General features: G+C 51.8%; 1 protein-coding gene across 1 annotated transcript in view; it reads right to left on the bottom strand.

The window, feature by feature from the left end:
- Positions 1-4,927: 4,927 nt before the first annotated feature.
- Positions 4,928-20,471, bottom strand: part of cd2bp2 (CD2 (cytoplasmic tail) binding protein 2) — a 44,051-nt gene continuing 28,507 nt past the window's right edge. The window contains exons 4-6 of the mRNA XM_078206989.1: positions 16,867-17,365; positions 8,435-8,535; positions 4,928-5,457 (exon numbers count right to left, since the gene is read on the bottom strand). Coding sequence (XP_078063115.1) covers positions 5,347-5,457; positions 8,435-8,535; positions 16,867-17,365 — 711 coding nt within the window. The 3' untranslated portion in view covers positions 4,928-5,346. The remainder of the gene's footprint in view (positions 5,458-8,434; positions 8,536-16,866; positions 17,366-20,471) is intronic.

The following is a 20,471-nucleotide window of genomic DNA, read 5'->3' as shown; positions in this document are numbered from 1 at the left end:
AGCTTTATCTGAAACCAAGATCAAGCTATCCCACTCCCTATCATCCTGGTGTGCTCCATGTGCCTATCCAATAACCGCTTAAATGTTCCTAAAGTGTCTGACTCCACTATCACTGCAGGCAGTCCATTCCATAAGACCATAAGACCATAAGACATAGGAGCGGAAGTAAGGCCATTCGGCCCATCGAGTCCACTCCACCATTCAATCATGGTTGATTTCAACTCCATTTACCCGCTCTCTCCCCATAGCCCTTAATTCCTCGAGAAATCAAGAATTTATCAATTTCTGTCTTGAAGACGCTCAACGTCTCGGCCTCCACAGCCCTCTGTGGCAATGAATTCCACAGACCCACCACTCTCTGGCTGAAGAAATTTCTCCTCATCTCTGTTCTAAAGTGACTCCCTTTTATTCTAAGGCTGTGCCCCCGCGTCCTAGTCTCCCCTGTTAATGGAAACAACTTCCCTACGTCCATCCTATCTAAGCCGTTCATTATCTTGTAAGTTTCTATCAGATCTCCCCTCAACCTCCTAAACTCCAATGAATATAATCCCACGATCCTCAGACGTTCATCGTATGTCAGGCCTACCATTCCTGGGATCATCCGTGTGAATCTCCGCTGGACCCGCTCCAGTGCCAGTATGTCCTTCCTGAGGTGTGGGGCCCAAAATTGCTCACAGTACTCCAAATGGGGCCTAACCAGTGCTTTATAAAGCCTCAGAAGTACATCCCTGCTTTTGTATTCCAAGCCTCTTGAGATAAATGACAACATTACATTTGCTTTCTTAATTACGGACTCAACCTGCAAGTTTACCTTTAGAGAATCCTGGACTAGGACTCCCAAGTCCCTTTGCACTTTAGCATTATGAATTCCACACCCCAACCACTCTCTGCATAAAGAACCTACCTCTGATATCCTTCCTGTATCTCCCACCACGAACCCTATAGTTATGCCCCCTTGTAATAGCTCCATCCACCCGAGGAAATAGTCTTTGAACGTTCACTCTATCTATCCCCTTCATCATTTTATAAACCTCTATTAAGTCTCCCCTCAGCCTCCTCCGCTCCAGAGAGAACAGCCCTAGCTCCCTCAACCTTTCCTCGTAAGACCTACCCTCCAAACCAGGCAGCATCCTGGTAAATCTCCTCTGCACTCTTTCCAGCGCTTCCACATCCTTCTTATAGTGAGGTGACCAGAACTGCACACAATATTCCAAATGTGGTCTCACCAAGGTCCTGATTAGTATTCTGTAACTTGATTTTGTGTCTCTGTTTGAGAGCAGATTTCCACTCCATCTGACGAAGGAGCAGCGCTCCGAAAGCTCCTGCCGTTTGCTACCAAATAAACCTGTTGGACTTTAATCTGGTGTTGTTAAGACTCCTTACTGTGTTTACCCCAGTCCAACGCCGGCATTTCAACATCATGGCTCCCAGAGCAGGTCAGAGGCTGGGAATCCTGCGGAGGGTAACTCACCTCCTGACTCCCCCCTCCCAAAGTCTGTCCCACCATCCACAAGGACACAAGTCAGGAGTGTGATGGGACACTCTCCACTCGCCTGGATGAGTGCGGCTCCCGACAACACTGGAGAAGCTCCACACCATCCAGGACAAAGCAGCCCCCTCCCCTCCCCGCTCGATCGACACGCTCACCCCCACCTTCGATATTCACACGGGGGAACTGCAGCGGGTTCAAGATGGCGGCCTCAAGGACAGCAAATGCTTTGACACAACACTCACATCCCAAGAGGAGATTGTCATCGGCTTCAGGAAGAGTGGAGGAGAACATGCCCCTGTCTACATCAACGGGGATGATGTAGAAATGGTCGAGAGCTTTGAATTTTTAGGTGTCCAGATCACCAACAACCTGTCCTGGTCCCCCCCACGCCGACACTATTGTTAAGAAAGCCCCACCAACGCCTCTACTTTCTCAGGAGACTAAGGAAATTCGGCATGTCCGCTACGACTCTCACCAACTTTTACAGATGCCCCATCGAAAGCATCCTTTCCGGGTGTATCACAGCTTGGTCTGGGGCTCCTGCTCTGCCCAAGACCGCAAGGAACTACAAAGGGTCATGAATGGAGCCCAATCCATCACACAAACCAACCTCCCATCCATTGACTCAGTCTACACTTCCCGCTACCTCGGGGAAAAGCAGCCGGCATAATCAAGGACCCCCCCCCACGCACCCCGGACATTCTCTCTTCCACCTTCTTCCGTCAGGAAAAAGATACAACAGTCTGAGGTCACGTACCAACCGACTCAAGAACAGCTTCTTCCCTGCTGCCGTCAGACTTTTGAATGGACCTACCTTATATTAAGCTGATCTTTCTCTACACCCCTAGCCGTGACTGTAACATTCTGCACCCACTCCTTTCCTTTCTGCTCTCTGTACTCTATGAACGGTATGCTTTGTTTGTATAAGAACATAAGAAATAGGAGCAGGAGTAGGCCATCTAGCCCCTCGAGCCTGCCCCGCCATTCAATAAGATCATGGCTGATCTGAAGTGGATCAGTTCCACTTACCCACCTGATCCCTATAACCCCTAATTCCCTTACCGATCAGGAGTCCATCTATCCGTGATTTAAACATATTCAGCGAGGTAGCCTCCACCACTTCAGTGGGCAGAGAATTCCAGAGATTCACCACCCTCTGGGAGAAGAAGTTCCTCCTCAACTCTGTCCTAAACTGATCCCCCTTTATTTTGAGGCTGGGCCCTCTAGTTCTAGCTTCCTTTCTAAGTGGGAAGAATCTCTCCACCTCTACCCTATCCAGCCCCTTCATTATCTTATAGGTCTCTATAAGATCCCCCCTCAGCCTTCTAAATTCCAATGAGTACAAACCCAATCTGCTCAGTCTCTCCTCATAATCAACACCCCTCATCTCTGGTATCAACCTGGTGAACCTTCTCTGCACTCCCTCCAAGGCCAATATATCCTTCCGCAAATAAGGGGACCAATACTGCACACAGTATTCCAGCTGCGGCCTCACCAATGCCCTGTACAGATGCAGCAAGACATCTCTGCTTTTATATTCTATCCCCCTCGCGATAAAGGCCAACATCCCATTTGCCTTCTCGATCACCTGTTGCACCTGCAGACTGGGTTTTTGCGTCTCATGCACAAGGACCCCCAGGTCCCTCTGCACAGTAGCATGTTGTAATTACTTTCCATTTAGATAATCCAATTTGCTATTATTTCCTCCAAAGTGAATAACCTCGCATTTGTCAACGTTATACTCCATCTGCCAGATCCTCACCCACTCACTCAGCCTGTCCAAATCTCTCTGCACACCTTCCTCGCAAGAAGCAATACTTTTCACTGTATCCCGATCCAGGACAATAATAAATCAAATCAAATCCTTTTCCTCTCCCCTCTGTACTCTATGAACAGTATGCTTTGTCTGTAAAGCGCGCAAGAACCAAAGTTACGAGACCACAATAAATCAAACCAAACCATAGGTAACACTCCTTGTCAACATCTTGGGAGACACCGTAGACCATAATCTCAACTGGACTCACCACATAAACACAGTGGCTCCCAGAGCAGGTCAGAGGCTGGGAATCCTGCGGAGAGTCACTCACCTCCTGACTCCCCAAAGCCTGTCCACCATCGACAAGGACACAAGTCAGGAGTCTGATAGAATACTCCCCACTTGTCTGGATGGCCTCAACTCCCAACAACACTCAAATTAAAAGTATTGATAGGCAGAGGGATCTGGGCGTACAGGTACACAGGTCACTGAAAGTGGCAATGCAGGTGGAGAAGGTAGTCAAGAAGGCATACGGCACGCTTGCCTTCATCGGCCGGGACATTGAGTTTAAAAACTGGCAAGTCATGTTGCAGCTTTATAGAACCTTAGTTAGACCTCACTTGGAATATAGTGTTCAATTCTGGTCGCCACACTACCAGAAGGATGTGGAGGCTTTGGAGAGGGTACAGAAAAGATTTACCAGGATGTTGCCTGGTATGGAGGGCATTAGCTATGAGGAGAGGTTGGAGAAACTTGGTTTGTTCTCACTGGAACGACGGAGGTTGAGGGGAGACCTGATAGAAGTCTACAAGATTATGAGGGACAGAGTGGAGAGTCAGAAGCTTTTCCCCCCAGGGTGGAAGAGTCAATTACTCGGGGAGCACAGGTTTAAGGTGCGAGGGGCAAGTTTTAAAGATGTACGAGGCAGATTTTTTACATAGAGGGTGGTGGGTGCCTGGAACTCGCTGCCGGGGGGAGGGAGTGGAAGCGGATACGGTCGTGAGTCTTAAGGGGCGTCTTGACAAGTACATGAATAGGATGGGAATGGAGGGATATGGTCCCCGGAAGGGTAGGGGGTTTTAGTTCAGACGGGGGTAGCATGGTCGGTGCAGGAGGGGCCGAAGGGCCTGTTCCTGTGCTGGAATCTTCTTTGTTCAAGAAGCTTGACACCATCCAGGATGAAGTAGCCCCCGTTTGATTGGCACCACATCTACAAACATCCGCTCCCTCCCTCAGTAGCAGCAGTGTGTACCATCTACAAGATGCACTGCAGCAACTCACCAAAGACCCTCAGACAGCTCCTTCCAAACCCACGCCCGCTTCCATCCAGAAGGGCAGCAGATACCTGGGGAACACCCACCACCTGCAAGCTCCCCCTCCGAGCTACTCACCGTCCCGACTCGGAAATATATCGGCCGTTCCTTCGCAGTCGCCGGGTCAAAATCCTGGAACTCCCTCCCTGACGGGATTGAGGGCCAACCCACAGCGCGGGAACTGCAGCGATTCAAGATGGCGGCTCACCACCACCTTCTCAAGGGACAACTAGGGATGGGCAATAAATGCTGGGCCCAGCCAGCGACGCCCGTGTCCCACGAATGAATAAATAAAACCTCGATCGAGTTTACCCCGTCCCCCCGGCTGAGAGGGGGGGGGGCACCATGGGACAGCAGACACGGTAACTCCAGACAATATTTAATAATCCGCCATGTTTTTCCTCTGGTCAATATCGACACGCGGATAAGACGTCAACACACTGACGGGCAAACACCGGGGGAGGAGGGATAGGGGGTCGCTGGGGGTGATAAATAGCTCTGCCTTGAGTGGGGCTGGGAAGAGAGCGAGGGATAGAGTCCGTACGCGAGCAAATGAGTCCTTGAAGATCGACATTTCCTTCCCGCGGGTTGGGGAGGAGGGGGTTGGGGTGCCGGAGAGAGAGAGAGAAGCGGTAGGTGCTGGTGGTGTCTCCGTGCAAGCTTATCAACAACAAACGCCTCCCCCCGCCCCAGAACAGGAAGGGCTCGGGTTCCGTGGCGGGAGGGAGTTCCTCCACTCAGCGCCGCACCCCCTCCAGAGGCCGGGGGGGGGGGGGGTGTGGGGGTCACGTGTAGAGTTCAAAATCGATCCGTCGCGAGTTGTAGAAGATGCTGGCGGACTCGCCAACCTTGCGGCAGTACACTCCGTCACGGAAATAATCCTGATCCACCCAGTCCTGCGTGTGGGGAGGCGGGGGGGGGGGAAGGAGTCACGGGCAGGGTAGGGTCGGAAAATAAAGAGGGGGACAGATTAGACACATCGAGACACATTCCACCACACCCTCAACTCACATCACAGCAATATAAAAACCACGACCATTCCTATTTAAATTATTATTGGACTGATATTCCAATGGTAACAATTTGCAGCCTGCTGCTGTGCAGAGGGACCTGGGTGTCCTTGAGCATGAAGAGTAACCAAGAAGGTCGATGAGGGCAGGGCAGCTGATGTTGTCTACATGGACTTTAGCAAGGCCTTTGACAAGGTACCGCATGGTAGGTTGTTGCACAAGGTTAAATCTCACAGGATCCAGGGTGAGGTATCTAAATGGAGACAAAATTGGCTTCTTGACAGAAGCCAGAGAGTGGTTGTAGAGAGTTGTTTTTCAAACTGGAGGCCTGTGACCAGCGGTGTGCCTCAGGGATCAGTGCTGGGCCCACTGTTATTTGTCATTTATATGAATGATTTGGATGAGAATATAGGAGGCATGGTTAGTAAGTTTGCAGATGACACCAAGATTGGTGGCATAGTGGACAGTGAAGAAGGTTATCTCCAATTGCAACGGGATCTTGATCAATTGGGCCATTGGGCGGACGAATGGCAGATGGAGTTTAATTTTGACAAATGCAAGGTGATGCATTTTGGTCGATTGAACCAGGGCAGGACTTACTCAGTTAATGGTCGGGCGTTGGGGAGAGTTACAGAACAAAGAGATCTAGGGGTACAGGTTCATAGCTCCTTGAAAGTGGAGTCACAGGTGGACAGAGTGGTGAAGAAGGCATTCGGCATGCTTGGTTTCATCGGTCAGAACATTGAATACAGGAGTTGGGACGTCTTGTTGAAGTTGTACAAGACATTGGTAAGGCCCCACTTGGAATACTGTGTACAGTTCTGGTCACCCTATTATAGAAAGGATATTATTAAACTAGAAAGAGTGCAGAAAAGATTTACCAGGATGCTACCGGGACTTGATGGTTTGAGTTATAAGGAGAGGCTGGATAGACTGGGACTTTTTTCTCTGGAGCGTAGGAGGCTGAGGGGTGACCTTATAGAGGTCTATAAAATAATGAGGGGCACAGATCAGCTAGATCGTCAATATCTTTTCCCAAAGGTAGGGGAGTCTAAAACTAGAGGGCATCGGTTTAAGGTGAGAGGGGAGAGATACAAAAGAGTCCAGAGGGGCAATTTTTTTCACACAGAGAGTGGTGAGTGTCTGGAACGAGCTGCCAGAGGCAGTAGTAGAGGCGGGTACAATTTTGTCTTTTAAAAAGCGTTTAGACAGTTACATGGGTACGATGGGTATAGAGGGATATGGGCCAAATGTGGGCAATTGGGACTAGCTTAGCAGTTTAAAAAAAAAGGGCAGCATGGACAAGTTGGGCCGAAGGGCCTGTTTCCATGCTGTAAATCTCTGATTCTATGAATTGCAAAAAGTTAGTTTGCAGGTGCAGCAGGTAATTAAGAAGGTAAATGGAATTTTGTCCTTCATTGCTAGAGGGATGGAGTTTAAAAACAGCGAGGTTATGTTGCAGCTGTATAAGGTGCTGGTGAGGCCATACCTGGAGTACTGTGTACAGTTTTGGTCTCCTTACTTGAGAAAGGATATACTGGCACTGGAGGGGGTGCAGAGGAGATTCACTCGGTTGATTCCGGAGTTGAGAGGGTTGGCTTATGAGGAGAGACTGAGTAGACTGGGGCTATACTCATTGGAATTCAGAAGAATGAGGGGAGATCTTATAGAAACATCTAAGATTATGAAGGGAATAGATAAGATAGAAGCAGGGAAGTTGTTTCCACTGGCGGGTGAAACTAGAACTAGGGGGCATGGCCTCAAAATAAGGGGGAGCAGATTTAGGACTGAGTTGAGGAGGAACTTCTTCACACAAAGGGTTGTGAATCTGTGGAATTTCCCACCCAGTTGAGGCTCCCTCATTGAATGTTTTTAAGGCAAGGATGGATAGATTTTTGAACAGGAAAGGAATTAAGGGGAGCGGGCGGGTAAGTGGAGCTGAGTCCACGCAAAGATCAGCCATGATCTTATTGAATGACGGGGCAGGCTCGAGGGGCCAGGTGGCCGACTCCTGCTCCTAATGTCAGCTGCTGTCAATGTGTTATTACGACACACGGAGTGATTCAATATTACAGGTAACACAGACCCCCAACCAGGAAGACGGAGGCCATTCGGCCCATCGCGTCTGCATCGACTCTCTGAAGGAGGATTTCACCCAGGGTCTGTCCCCAGAACCCCACGTATTTACCCCAAAAATCCCCCAACATCTTTGGACACTAAGGGACAATTTAGCACGGCCAATACACCTAACCTGCACATCTTTGGACACTAAGGGGCAATTTAGCATGGCCAATCCACCTAACCTACACATCTTTGGACACTAAGGGGCAATTTAGCATGGCCAATCCCCCTAACCTGCACATCTTTGGACACTAAGGGACAATTTAGCATGGCCAATCCCCCTAACCTGCACATCTTTGGACACTAAGGGACAATTTAGCATGGCCAATCCACCTAACCCGCACATCTTTGGACACTAAGGGACAATTTAGCATGGCCAATCCACCTAACCTGCACATCTTTGGACACGAAGGGGCAATTTAGCACGGCCAATCCACCTAACCTACACATCTTTGGACACTAAGGGGCAATTTAGCATGGCCAATCCACCTAACCCGCACATCTTTGGAACGTGGGAGGAAACCGGAGCACCAGGAGGAAACCCACGCAGACACGGGGAGAACGTGCAGACTCCGCACAGACAGTGACCCGAGCCGGGAATCGAACCCAGGTCCCTGGCGCTGTGAGGCAGCAGTGCTAACCCACCGGCCCTCAAGCCTTCTCTCGCTGTGATGGAAAGGGTTCTGATATTGTCACATCATTCCAAAATGATGGAGAGTCGCTCCCCTCTGTCCAATCCTACCTGCATCTGACAACTCGAGAAAGGACCAAAGATCTCGGCATCTTCCTTGTTCTCCCATTTGTATTCCCACATCACCTCCGTCAACCCGGTTGGGATTATATCTGGGATCAAACAAAAACAGGAAGAGCGTACTTATTAACATCCCCACAATATCTCCCAGAGAGAGCGAGGACAGAGAGACACCAGTCAGTGTACAGATATCCCCCTGAGAGAGAGAGAGAGGGGACTGAGAGACACCAGTCAGTGTACAGATATCCCCCTGAGAGAGAGAGAGAGGGGACTGAGAGACACCAGTCAGTGTACAGATATCTCCCTGAGAGAGAGAGAGAGGGGACTGAGAGACACCAGTCAGTGTACAGATATCTCCCTGAGAGAGAGAGAGGGGACTGAGAGACACCAGTCAGTGTGCAGATATCTCCCTGAGAGAGAGAGAGGGGACTGAGAGACACCAGTCAGTGTACAGATATCTCCCTGAGAGAGAGAGAGGACTGAGAGACACCAGTCAGTGTACAGATATCTCCCTGAGAGAGAGAGAGAGGGAACTGAGAGACACCAGTCAGTGTACAGATATCTCCCTGAGAGAGAGAGAGGACTGAGAGACACCAGTCAGTGTACAGATATCTCCCTGAGAGAGAGAGAGGGGACTGAGAGACACCAGTCAGTGTACAGATATCTCCCTGAGAGAGAGAGAGGACTGAGAGACACCAGTCAGTGTACAGATATCTCCCTGAGAGAGAGAGAGAGGGAACTGAGAGACACCAGTCAGTGTACAGATATCTCCCTGAGAGAGAGGGGACTGAGAGACACCAGTCAGTGTACAGATATCTCCCTGAGAGAGAGAGAGAGGACTGAGAGACACCAGTCAGTGTCCCGATATCTCCCTGAGAGAGAGAGGGGACTGAGAGACACCAGTCTGTGTACAGATATCTCCCTGAGAGAGAGAGAGAGGGGACTGAGAGACACCAGTCAGTGTCCAGATATCTCCCTGAGAGAGAGAGGGGACTGAGAGACACCAGTCAGTGTACAGATATCTCCCTGAGAGAGAGAGAGAGGACTGAGAGACACCAGTCAGTGTACAGATATCTCCCTGAGAGAGAGAGAGGACTGAGAGACACCAGTCAGTGTACAGATATCTCCCTGAGAGAGAGAGAGAGGGGGCTGAGAGACACCAGTCAGTGTACAGATATCTCCCTGAGAGAGAGAGAGGGGACTGAGAGACACCAGTCAGTGTACAGATATCTCCCAGAGAGAGAGAGAGAGAGGGGACTGAGAGACACCAGTCAGTGTACAGATATCTCCCTGAGAGAGAGAGGGGACTGAGAGACACCAGTCAGTGTACAGATATCTCCCTGAGAGAGAGAGAGAGGACTGAGAGACACCAGTCAGTGTACAGATATCTCCCTGAGAGAGAGGGGACTGAGAGACACCAGTCAGTGTACAGATATCTCTCTGAGAGAGAGTGAGGGGACTGAGAGACACCAGTCAGTGTACAGATATCCCCCTGAGAGAGAGAGGGGACTGAGAGACACCAGTCAGTGTACAGATATCTCCCTGAGAGAAAGAGAGGACGGAGAGACACCAGTCAGTGTACAGATATCTCCCTGAGAGAGAGAGAGGGGACTGAGAGACACCAGTCAGTGTACAGATATCTCCCTGAGAGAGGACTGAGAGACACCAGTCAGTGTGCAGATATCTCCCTGAGAGAGAGAGGACTGAGAGACACCAGTCAGTGTACAGATATCTCCCTGAGAGAGGACTGAGAGACACCAGTCAGTGTGCAGATATCTCCCTGAGAGAGAGACGACTGAGAGACACCAGTCTGTGTTCAGATATCTCCCTGAGTGAGAGAGAGAGGGGACTGAGTGACACCAGTCAGTGTACAGATATCTCCGAGAGAGAGAGAGACGACTGAGAGACACCAGTCAGTGTTCAGATATCTCCCTGAGAGAGAGAGAGAGAGGACTGAGAGACACCAGTCAGTGTACAGATATCTCCCTGAGAGAGAGAGAGAGGGGACTGAGAGACACCAGTCAGTGTACAGATATCCCCCTGAGAGAGAGAGAGAGGGGACTGAGAGACACCAGTCAGTGTACAGATATCTCCCTGAGAGAGAGAGAGAGGGGACTGAGAGACACCAGTCAGTGTACAGATATCTCCCTGAGATAGAGAGAGGGGACTGAGAGACACCAGTCAGTGTACAGATATCTCCCTGAGAGAGAGAGAGAGGGAACTGAGAGACACCAGTCAGTGTACAGATATCTCCCTGAGAGAGAGAGAGGGGACTGAGAGACACCAGTCAGTGTGCAGATATCTCCCTGAGAGAGAGAGAGGGGACTGAGAGACACCAGTCAGTGTACAGATATCTCCCTGAGAGAGAGAGAGGACTGAGAGACACCAGTCAGTGTACAGATATCTCCCTGAGAGAGAGAGAGAGGGAACTGAGAGACACCAGTCAGTGTACAGATATCTCCCTGAGAGAGAGAGAGGACTGAGAGACACCAGTCAGTGTACAGATATCTCCCTGAGAGAGAGAGAGGGGACTGAGAGACACCAGTCAGTGTACAGATATCTCCCTGAGAGAGAGAGAGGACTGAGAGACACCAGTCAGTGTACAGATATCTCCCTGAGAGAGAGAGAGAGGGAACTGAGAGACACCAGTCAGTGTACAGATATCTCCCTGAGAGAGAGGGGACTGAGAGACACCAGTCAGTGTACAGATATCTCCCTGAGAGAGAGAGAGAGGACTGAGAGACACCAGTCAGTGTCCCGATATCTCCCTGAGAGAGAGAGGGGACTGAGAGACACCAGTCTGTGTACAGATATCTCCCTGAGAGAGAGAGAGAGGGGACTGAGAGACACCAGTCAGTGTCCAGATATCTCCCTGAGAGAGAGAGGGGACTGAGAGACACCAGTCAGTGTACAGATATCTCCCTGAGAGAGAGAGAGAGGACTGAGAGACACCAGTCAGTGTACAGATATCTCCCTGATAGAGAGAGAGGACTGAGAGACACCAGTCAGTGTACAGATATCTCCCTGAGAGAGAGAGAGAGGGGGCTGAGAGACACCAGTCAGTGTACAGATATCTCCCTGAGAGAGAGAGAGGGGACTGAGAGACACCAGTCAGTGTACAGATATCTCCCAGAGAGAGAGAGAGAGAGGGGACTGAGAGACACCAGTCAGTGTACAGATATCTCCCTGAGAGAGAGAGGGGACTGAGAGACACCAGTCAGTGTACAGATATCTCCCTGAGAGAGAGAGAGAGAGGACTGAGAGACACCAGTCAGTGTACAGATATCTCCCTGAGAGAGAGAGAGGGGACTGAGAGACACCAGTCAGTGTACAGATATCTCTCTGAGAGAGAGTGAGGGGACTGAGAGACACCAGTCAGTGTACAGATATCTCCCTGAGAGAGAGAGAGGGGACTGAGAGACACCAGTCAGTGTACAGATATCCCCCTGAGAGAGAGAGGGGACTGAGAGACACCAGTCAGTGTACAGATATCCCCCTGAGAGAGAGAGAGAGAGGACTGAGAGACACCAGTCAGTGTACAGATATCTCCCTGAGAGAGAGAGAGGGGACTGAGAGACACCAGTCAGTGTACAGATATCTCCCTGAGAGAGAGAGAGGGGACTGAGAGACACCAGTCAGTGTACAGATATCTCCCTGAGAGAGAGAGAGGGGACTGAGAGACACCAGTCAGTGTACAGATATCTCTCTGAGAGAGAGAGAGAGAGGGGACTGAGAGACATCAGTCAGTGTACAGATATCCCCCTGAGAGAGAGAGGGGACTGAGAGACACCAGTCAGTGTACAGATATCTCCCTGAGAGAAAGAGAGGACGGAGAGACACCAGTCAGTGTACAGATATCTCCCTGAGAGAGAGAGAGGGGACTGAGAGACACCAGTCAGTGTACAGATATCTCCCTGAGAGAGGACTGAGAGACACCAGTCAGTGTGCAGATATCTCCCTGAGAGAGAGAGGACTGAGAGACACCAGTCAGTGTACAGATATCTCCCTGAGAGAGGACTGAGAGACACCAGTCAGTGTGCAGATATCTCCCTGAGAGAGAGACGACTTAGAGACACCAGTCTGTGTTCAGATATCTCCCTGAGTGAGAGAGAGAGGGGACTGAGTGACACCAGTCAGTGTACAGATATCTCCGAGAGAGAGAGAGACGACTGAGAGACACCAGTCAGTGTTCAGATATCTCCCTGAGAGAGAGAGAGAGAGGACTGAGAGACACCAGTCAGTGTACAGATATCTCCCTGAGTGAGAGAGAGAGGGGACTGAGTGACACCAGTCAGTGTACAGATATCTCCCTGAGTGAGAGAGAGAGGGGACTGAGTGACACCAGTCAGTGTACAGATATCTCCCTGAGTGAGAGAGAGAGGGGACTGAGTGACACCAGTCAGTGTACAGATATCTCCCTGAGAGAGAGGGGACTGAGAGACACCAGTCAGTGTTCAGATATCTCCCTGAGAGAGAGAGAGGGGACTGAGAGACACCAGTCAGTGTACAGATATCTCCCTGAGAGAGAGAGAGGGGACTGAGAGACACCAGTCAGTGTACAGATATCTCCCTGAGAGAGAGAGGACTGAGAGACACCAGTCAGTGTACAGATATCTCGTAGAGAGAGAGAGAGACGACTGAGAGACACCAGTCAGTGTTCAGATATCTCCCTGAGAGAGAGAGAGAGAGGACTGAGAGACACCAGTCAGTGTACAGATATCTCCCTGAGTGAGAGAGAGAGGGGACTGAGTGACACCAGTCAGTGTACAGATATCTCCCTGAGTGAGAGAGAGAGGGGACTGAGTGACACCAGTCAGTGTACAGATATCTCCCTGAGTGAGAGAGAGAGGGGACTGAGTGACACCAGTCAGTGTACAGATATCTCCCTGAGAGAGAGGGGACTGAGAGACACCAGTCAGTGTTCAGATATCTCCCTGAGAGAGAGAGAGGGGACTGAGAGACACCAGTCAGTGTACAGATATCTCCCTGAGAGAGAGAGAGGGGACTGAGAGACACCAGTCAGTGTACAGATATCTCCCTGAGAGAGGACTGAGAGACACCAGTCAGTGTACAGATATCTCCCTGAGAGAGAGAGGACTGAGAGACACCAGTCAGTGCACAGATATCTCCCTGAGAGAGAGAGGGGACTGAGAGACACCGGTCAGTGTACAGGTATCTCCCTGAGAGAGAGAGGGGACTGAGAGACACCAGTCAGGGTACAGATATCTCCCTGAGAGAGAGGACTGAGAGACACCAGTCAGTGTATAGATATCTCCCTGAGAGAGAGAGAGGGGACTGAGAGACACCAGTCAGTGTACAGATATCTCCCTGAGAGAGAGAGAGGGGACTGAGAGACACCAGTCAGTGTACAGATATCCCCCTGAGAGAGAGAGGAGACAGAGAGACACCAGTCAGTGTACAGATATCTCCCTGAGAGAGGGGACACTGAGAGACACCAGTCAGTGTACAGATATCCCCCTGAGAGAGAGAGAGAGGAGACAGAGAGACACCAGTCAGTGTACAGATATCTCCCTGAGAGAGAGAGAGGGGACTGAGAGACACCAGTCAGTGTGCAGATATCTCCCTGAGAGAGAGAGAGGGGACTGAGAGACACCAGTCAGTGTACAGATATCTCCCTGAGAGAGAGAGAGAGGGGACTGAGAGACACCAGTCAGTGTACAGATATCTCCCTGAGAGAGAGAGAGGGGACTGAGAGACACCAGTCAGTGTACAGATATCTCCCTGAGAGAGAGAGAGAGGGGGCTGAGAGACACCAGTCAGTGTACAGATATCACCCTGAGAGAGAGAGAGGGGACTGAGAGACACCAGTCAGGGTACAGATAACCCCCTGAGAGAGAGAGAGGGGACTGAGAGACACCAGTCAGTGTACAGATATCTCCCTGAGAGAGAGAGAGGGGACTGAGAGACACCAGTCAGTGTACAGATATCTCCCTGAGAGAGGACTGAGAGACACCAGTCAGTGTACAGATATCCCCCTGTGAGAGAGAGAGGGGACTGAGAGACACCAGTCAGTGTACAGATATCTCCCTGAGAGAGAGAGAGGGGACTGAGAGACACCAGTCAGTGTACAGATATCTCCCTGAGAGAGGACTGAGAGACACCAGTCAGTGTACAGATATCACGCTGAGAGAGAGAGAGAGAGGGGACTGAGAGACACCAGTCAGTGTACAGATATCTCCCTGAGAGAAAGAGAGGGGACTGAGAGACAGCAGTCAGTGTACAGGTATCTCCCTGAGAGAGAGAAAGGGGACTGAGAGACACCAGTCAGTGTACAGATATCTCCCTGAGAGAGAGAGAGAGGGGACTGAGAGACACCAGTCAGTGTACAGATATCTCCCCGAGAGAGAGAGAGGGGACTGAGAGACACCAGTCAGTGTACAGATATCTCCCTGAGTGAGAGAGAGAGGGGACTGAGTGACACCAGTCAGTGTACAGATATCTCCCTGAGAGAGAGAGAGGGGACTGAGAGACACCAGTCAGTGTACAGATATCTCCCTGAGAGAGAGAGAGAGGGGACTGAGAGACACCAGTCAGTGTACAGATATCTCCCTGAGAGAGGACTGAGAGACACCAGTCAGTGTACAGATATCTCCCTGAGAGAGAGAGGACTGAGAGACACCAGTCAGTGTACAGATATCTCCCTGAGAGAGAGAGGGGACTGAGAGACACCGGTCAGTGTACAGATATCCCCCTGAGAGAGAGAGGAGACAGAGAGACACCAGTCAGTGTACAGATATCTCCCTGAGAGAGAGGGGACTGAGAGACACCAGTCAGTGTACAGATATCCCCCTGAGAGAGAGAGAGAGAGGAGACAGAGAGACACCAGTCAGTGTACAGATATATCCCTGAGAGAGAGAGAGAGGGGACTGAGAGACACCAGTCAGTGTACAGATATCACCCTGAGAGAGAGAGAGGGGACTGAGAGACACCAGTCAGGGTACAGATATCTCCCTGAGAGAGAGAGAGGGGACTGAGAGACACCAGTCAGTGTACAGATATCTCCCTGAGAGAGAGAGAGGGGACTGAGAGACACCAGTCAGTGTACAGATATCCCCCTGAGAGAGAGAGGAGACAGAGAGACACCAGTCAGTGTACAGATATCTCCCTGAGAGAGAGGGGACTGAGAGACACCAGTCAGTGTACAGATATCCCCCTGAGAGAGAGAGGAGACAGAGAGACACCAGTCAGTGTACAGATATCTCCCTGAGAGAGAGAGGGGACTGAGAGACACCAGTCAGTGTACAGATATCACCCTGAGAGAGAGAGAGGGGACTGAGAGACACCAGTCAGGGTACAGATATCTCCCTGAGAGAGAGACAGGGGACTGAGAGACACCAGTCAGTGTACAGATATCTCCCTGAGAGAATACTGAGAGACACCAGTCAGTGTACAGATATCTCCCTGAGAGAGAGAGAGTTAGGGGGACAGAGAGAGAGGGAGTTTGGGGGACAGAGAGAGAGGGAGTTTGGGGGACAGAGAGAGAGGGAGTTAGGGGGACAGAGAGAGAGGGAGTTAGGGGGACAGAGAGAGAGGGAGTTAGGGGGACAGAGAGAGGGAGTTAGGGGGACAGAGAGAGAGGGAGTTTGGGGGACAGAGAGAGAGGGAGTTAGGGGGACAGAGAGAGAGGGAGTTGGGGGACAGAGAGAGAGAGAGGGAGTTAGGGGGACAGAGAGAGAGGGAGGTAGGGGGACAGAGAGAGAGGGAGTTAGGGGGACAGAGAGAGAGGGAGTTTGGGGGATAGAGAGAGAGGGAGTTAGGGGGACAGAGAGAGAGGGAGTTAGGGGGACAGAGAGAGGGAGTTAGGGGGACAGAGAGAGAGGGAGTTTGGGGGACAGAGAGAGAGGGAGTTAGGGGGACAGAGAGAGAGGGAGTTAGGGGGACAGAGAGAGAGGGAGTTAGGGGGACAGAGAGAGAGGGAGTTAGGGGGACAGAGAGAGAGGGAGTTAGGGGGACAGAGAGAGAGGGAGTTAGGGGGACAGAGAGAGAGGGAGTTAGGGGGACAGAGAGAGAGGGAGTTAGGGGGACAGAGAGAGAGGGAGTTAGGGGGACAGAGAGAGAGGGAGTTAGGGGGACAGAGAGAGAGAGAGGGAGTTAGGGGGACAGAGAGAGAGGGAGTTAGGGGGACAGAGAGAGAGGGAGTTAGGGGGACAGAGAGAGCGGGAGGGAGTTAGGGGGACAGAGAGGGAGTTTGGGGGACAGAGAGAGAGGGGGTTAGGGGGACAGAGAGATGGAGTTAGGAGGACAGAGAGAGAGGGAGTTAGGGGGACAGAGAGGGAGTTTGGGGGACAGAGAGAGAGGGGGTTAGGGGGACAGAGAGAGAGAGGGAGTTAGGGGGACAGAGAGAGAGGGAGTTAGGGGGACAGAGAGAGAGGCAGTTAGGGGGACAGAGAGGGGGGTCACACCTGTCTCTGGTGAGGTTTCCTCTCTTGGTTTGAGGAGAGTCTCGTCGATCTGTTCAGCGAACATGTCCAGGGGGTCCGCGGCAGCTGCAGACTTGGGGGGCTGCGCACTCGCCTTCCGGAGCCGGTGACGCACCTTCTCGTAGGTGTCCTGATAGATCTCGTACTCTCCCCAGGCCACCATCTGGTCAGCCAGGCCGGTCAGGCGGTCCAAACACTCGCTCCTCCGCCTCTCCTCCTCCTCCTCCTCCTCCGTGGTTGCCCCCTCGCCCTCCTCCTCTCCCTCCCCCTCCCTCTTCCGCCGCTTGGCCTCCCAGGGGCGTCTGCCGGTCTGGCTCTTGCCGCTCCCCCCTTTGCCCCCCAGACGCCGGATCGCTCTGGCCACCGTCTCCCCGGGCTTCAGCAGTTCCAGAATGTTCTCCAGCAGGGTGCGCACGTCCGTGGGGGGCTCCGCGCTCTCGCTGTCCAGATCCCACCGCGGGGGCCTCTGCTCCACCCGCACCTAGAACGGGAAACACACACAGCACGGATCAGGCCCCGAACAGGGAGCTTTACTCTGTATCTAACCCCGTGCTGTACCTGTCCTGGGACTGTTTGATGGGGGACAGTGTAGAGGGAGCTTTACTCTGTATCTAACCCCGTGCTGTATCTGTCCTGGGAGTGTTTGATGGGGGACAGTGTAGAGGGAGCTTTACTCAGTATCTAACCCCGTGCTGTACCTGTCCTGGGAGTGTTTGATGGGGGACAGTGTGGAGGGCGCTTTACTCTGTATCTAACCCCGTGCTGTACCTGTCCTGGGAGTGTTTGATGGGGGACAGTGTGGAGGGCGCTTTACTCTGTATCTAACCCCGTGCTGTCCCTGTCCTGGGAGTGTTTGATGGGGACAGTGTAGAGGGAGCTTTACTCAGTATCTAACCCCGTGCTGTACCTGTCCTGGGAGTGTTTGATGGGGGACAGTGTGGAGGGCGCTTTACTCTGTATCTAACCCCGTGCTGTCCCTGTCCTGGGAGTGTTTGATGGGGACAGTGTAGAGGGAGCTTTACTCTGTATCTAACCCCGTGCTGTACCTGTCCTGGGAGTGTTTGATGGGGGACAGTGCAGAGGGAGCTTTACTCTGTATCTAACCCCGTGCTGTCCCTGTCCTGGGAGTGTTTGATGGGGACAGCGTAGAGGGAGCTTTACTCTGTATCTAACCCCGTGCTGTACCTGTCCTGGGAGTGTTTGATGGGGGACAGTGTAGAGGGAGCTTTAGTCTGTATCTAACCCCGTGCTGTACCTGTCCTGGGAGTGTTTGATGGGGACAGTGTAGTGGGAGCTTTACTCTGTATCTAACCCCGTGCTGTCCCTGTACTGGGAGTGTTTGATGGGGACAGTGTAGAGGGAGCTTTACTCTGTATCTAACCCCGTGCTGTCCCTGTACTGGGAGTGTTTGATGGGGGACAGTGCAGTGGGAGCTTTACTCTGTATCTAACCCCGTGCTGTACCTGTCCTGGGAGTGTTTGATGGGGGACAGTGTAGAGGGAGCTTTACTCTGTATCTAACCCCGTGCTGTACCTGTCCTGGGAGTGTTTGATGGGGACAGTGTAGAGGGAGCTTTACTCTGTATCGAACCCCGTGCTGTACCTGTCCTGGGAGTGTTTGATGGGGACAGTGTAGAGGGAGCTTTACTCTGTATCTAACCCCGTGCTGTACCTGTCCTGGGAGTGTTTGATGGGGACAGTGTCGAGGGAGCTTTACTCTGTATCTAACCCCGTGCTGTCCCTGTCCTGGGAGTGTTTGATGGGGACAGTGTAGAGGGAGCTTTACTCTGTATCTAACCCCGTGCTGTACCTGTCCTGGGAGTGTTTGATGGGGACAGTGTAGAGGGAGCTTCACTCTGTATCTAACCCCGTGCTGTCCCTGTCCTGGGAGTGTTTGATGGGGACAGTGTAGAGGGAGCTTTACTCTGTATCTAACCCCGTGCTGTACCTGTCCTGGGAGTGTTTGATGGGGACAGTGTAGAGGGAGCTTTACTCTGTATCTAACCCCGTGCTGTCCCTGTCCTGGGAGTGTTTGATGGGGACAGCGTAGAGGGAGCTTTACTCTGTATCTAACCCCGTGCTGTCCCTGTACTGGGAGTGTTTGATGGGGACAGTGTAGAGGGAGCTTTACTCTGTATCTAACCCCGTGCTGTCCCTGTACTGGGAGTGTTTGATGGGGGACAGTGCAGTGGGAGCTTTACTCTGTATCTAACCCCGTGCTGTACCTGTCCTGGGAGTGTTTGATGGGGGACAGTGTAGAGGGAGCTTTACTCTGTATCTAACCCCGTGCTGTACCTGTCCTGGGAGTGTTTGATGGGGACAGTGTAGAGGGAGCTTTACTCTGTATCGAACCCCGTGCTGTACCTGTCCTGGGAGTGTTTGATGGGGACAGTGTAGAGGGAGCTTTACTCTGTATCTAACCCCGTGCTGTACCTGTCCTGGGAGTGTTTGATGGGGACAGTGTCGAGGGAGCTTTACTCTGTATCTAACCCCGTGCTGTCCCTGTCCTGGGAGTGTTTGATGGGGACAGTGTAGAGGGAGCTTTACTCTGTATCTAACCCCGTGCTGTACCTGTCCTGGGAGTGTTTGATGGGGACAGTGTAGAGGGAGCTTCACTCTGTATCTAACCCCGTGCTGTCCCTGTCCTGGGAGTGTTTGATGGGGACAGTGTAGAGGGAGCTTTACTCTGTATCTAACCCCGTGCTGTACCTGTCCTGGGTGTGTTTGATGGGGACAGTGTAGAGGGAGCTTTACTCTGTATCTAACCCCGTGCTGTACCTGTCCTGGGAGTGTTTGATGGGAGACAGTGTAGAGGGAGCTTTACACTGTATCTAACCCCGTGCTGTACCTGTCCTGGGAGTGTTTGATGGGGGACAGTGTAGAGGGAGCTTTACTCTGTATCTAACCCCGTGCTGTACCTGTCCTGGGAGTGTTTGATGGGGGACAGTGTAGAGGGAGCTTCACTCTGTATCTAACCCCGTGCTGTACCTGTCCTGGGAGTGTTTGATGGGGACAGTGTAGAGGGAGCTTTACTCTGTATCTAACCCCGTGCTGTACCTGTCCTGGGAGTGTTTGATGGGGGACAGTGTAGAGGGAGATTTACCCTGTATCCAACCCCGTGCTGTACCTGTCCTGGGAGTGTTTGATGGGGGACAGTGTAGAGGGAGCTTTACTCTGTATCTAACTCCGTGCTGTACCTGTCCTGGGAGTGTTTGATGGGGGACAGTGTAGAGGGAGCTTCACTCTGTATCTAACCCCGTGCTGTACCTGTCCTGGGAGTGTTTGATGGGGACAGTGTAGAGGGAGCTTTACTCTGTATCTAACCCCGTGCTGTACCTGTCCTGGGAGTGTTTGATGGGGGACAGTGTAGAGGGAGATTTACCCTGTATCCAACCCCGTGCTGTACCTGTCCTGGGAGTGTTTGATGGGGACAGTGTAGAGGGAGCTTTACTCTGTATCTAACCCCATGCTGTACCTGTCCTGGGAGTGTTTGATGGGGGACAGTGTAGAGGGAGCTTTACTCTGTATCTAACCCCGTGCTGTACCTGTCCTGGGAGTGTTTGATGGGGGACAGTGTAGAGGGAGCTT

This window comes from Mustelus asterias, unplaced genomic scaffold (genome assembly GCF_964213995.1).
Source record: "Mustelus asterias unplaced genomic scaffold, sMusAst1.hap1.1 HAP1_SCAFFOLD_1947, whole genome shotgun sequence".
Classification (NCBI taxonomy): domain Eukaryota; kingdom Metazoa; phylum Chordata; class Chondrichthyes; order Carcharhiniformes; family Triakidae; genus Mustelus; species Mustelus asterias.
This window is presented reverse-complemented; position numbering and strand designations above follow the sequence as displayed.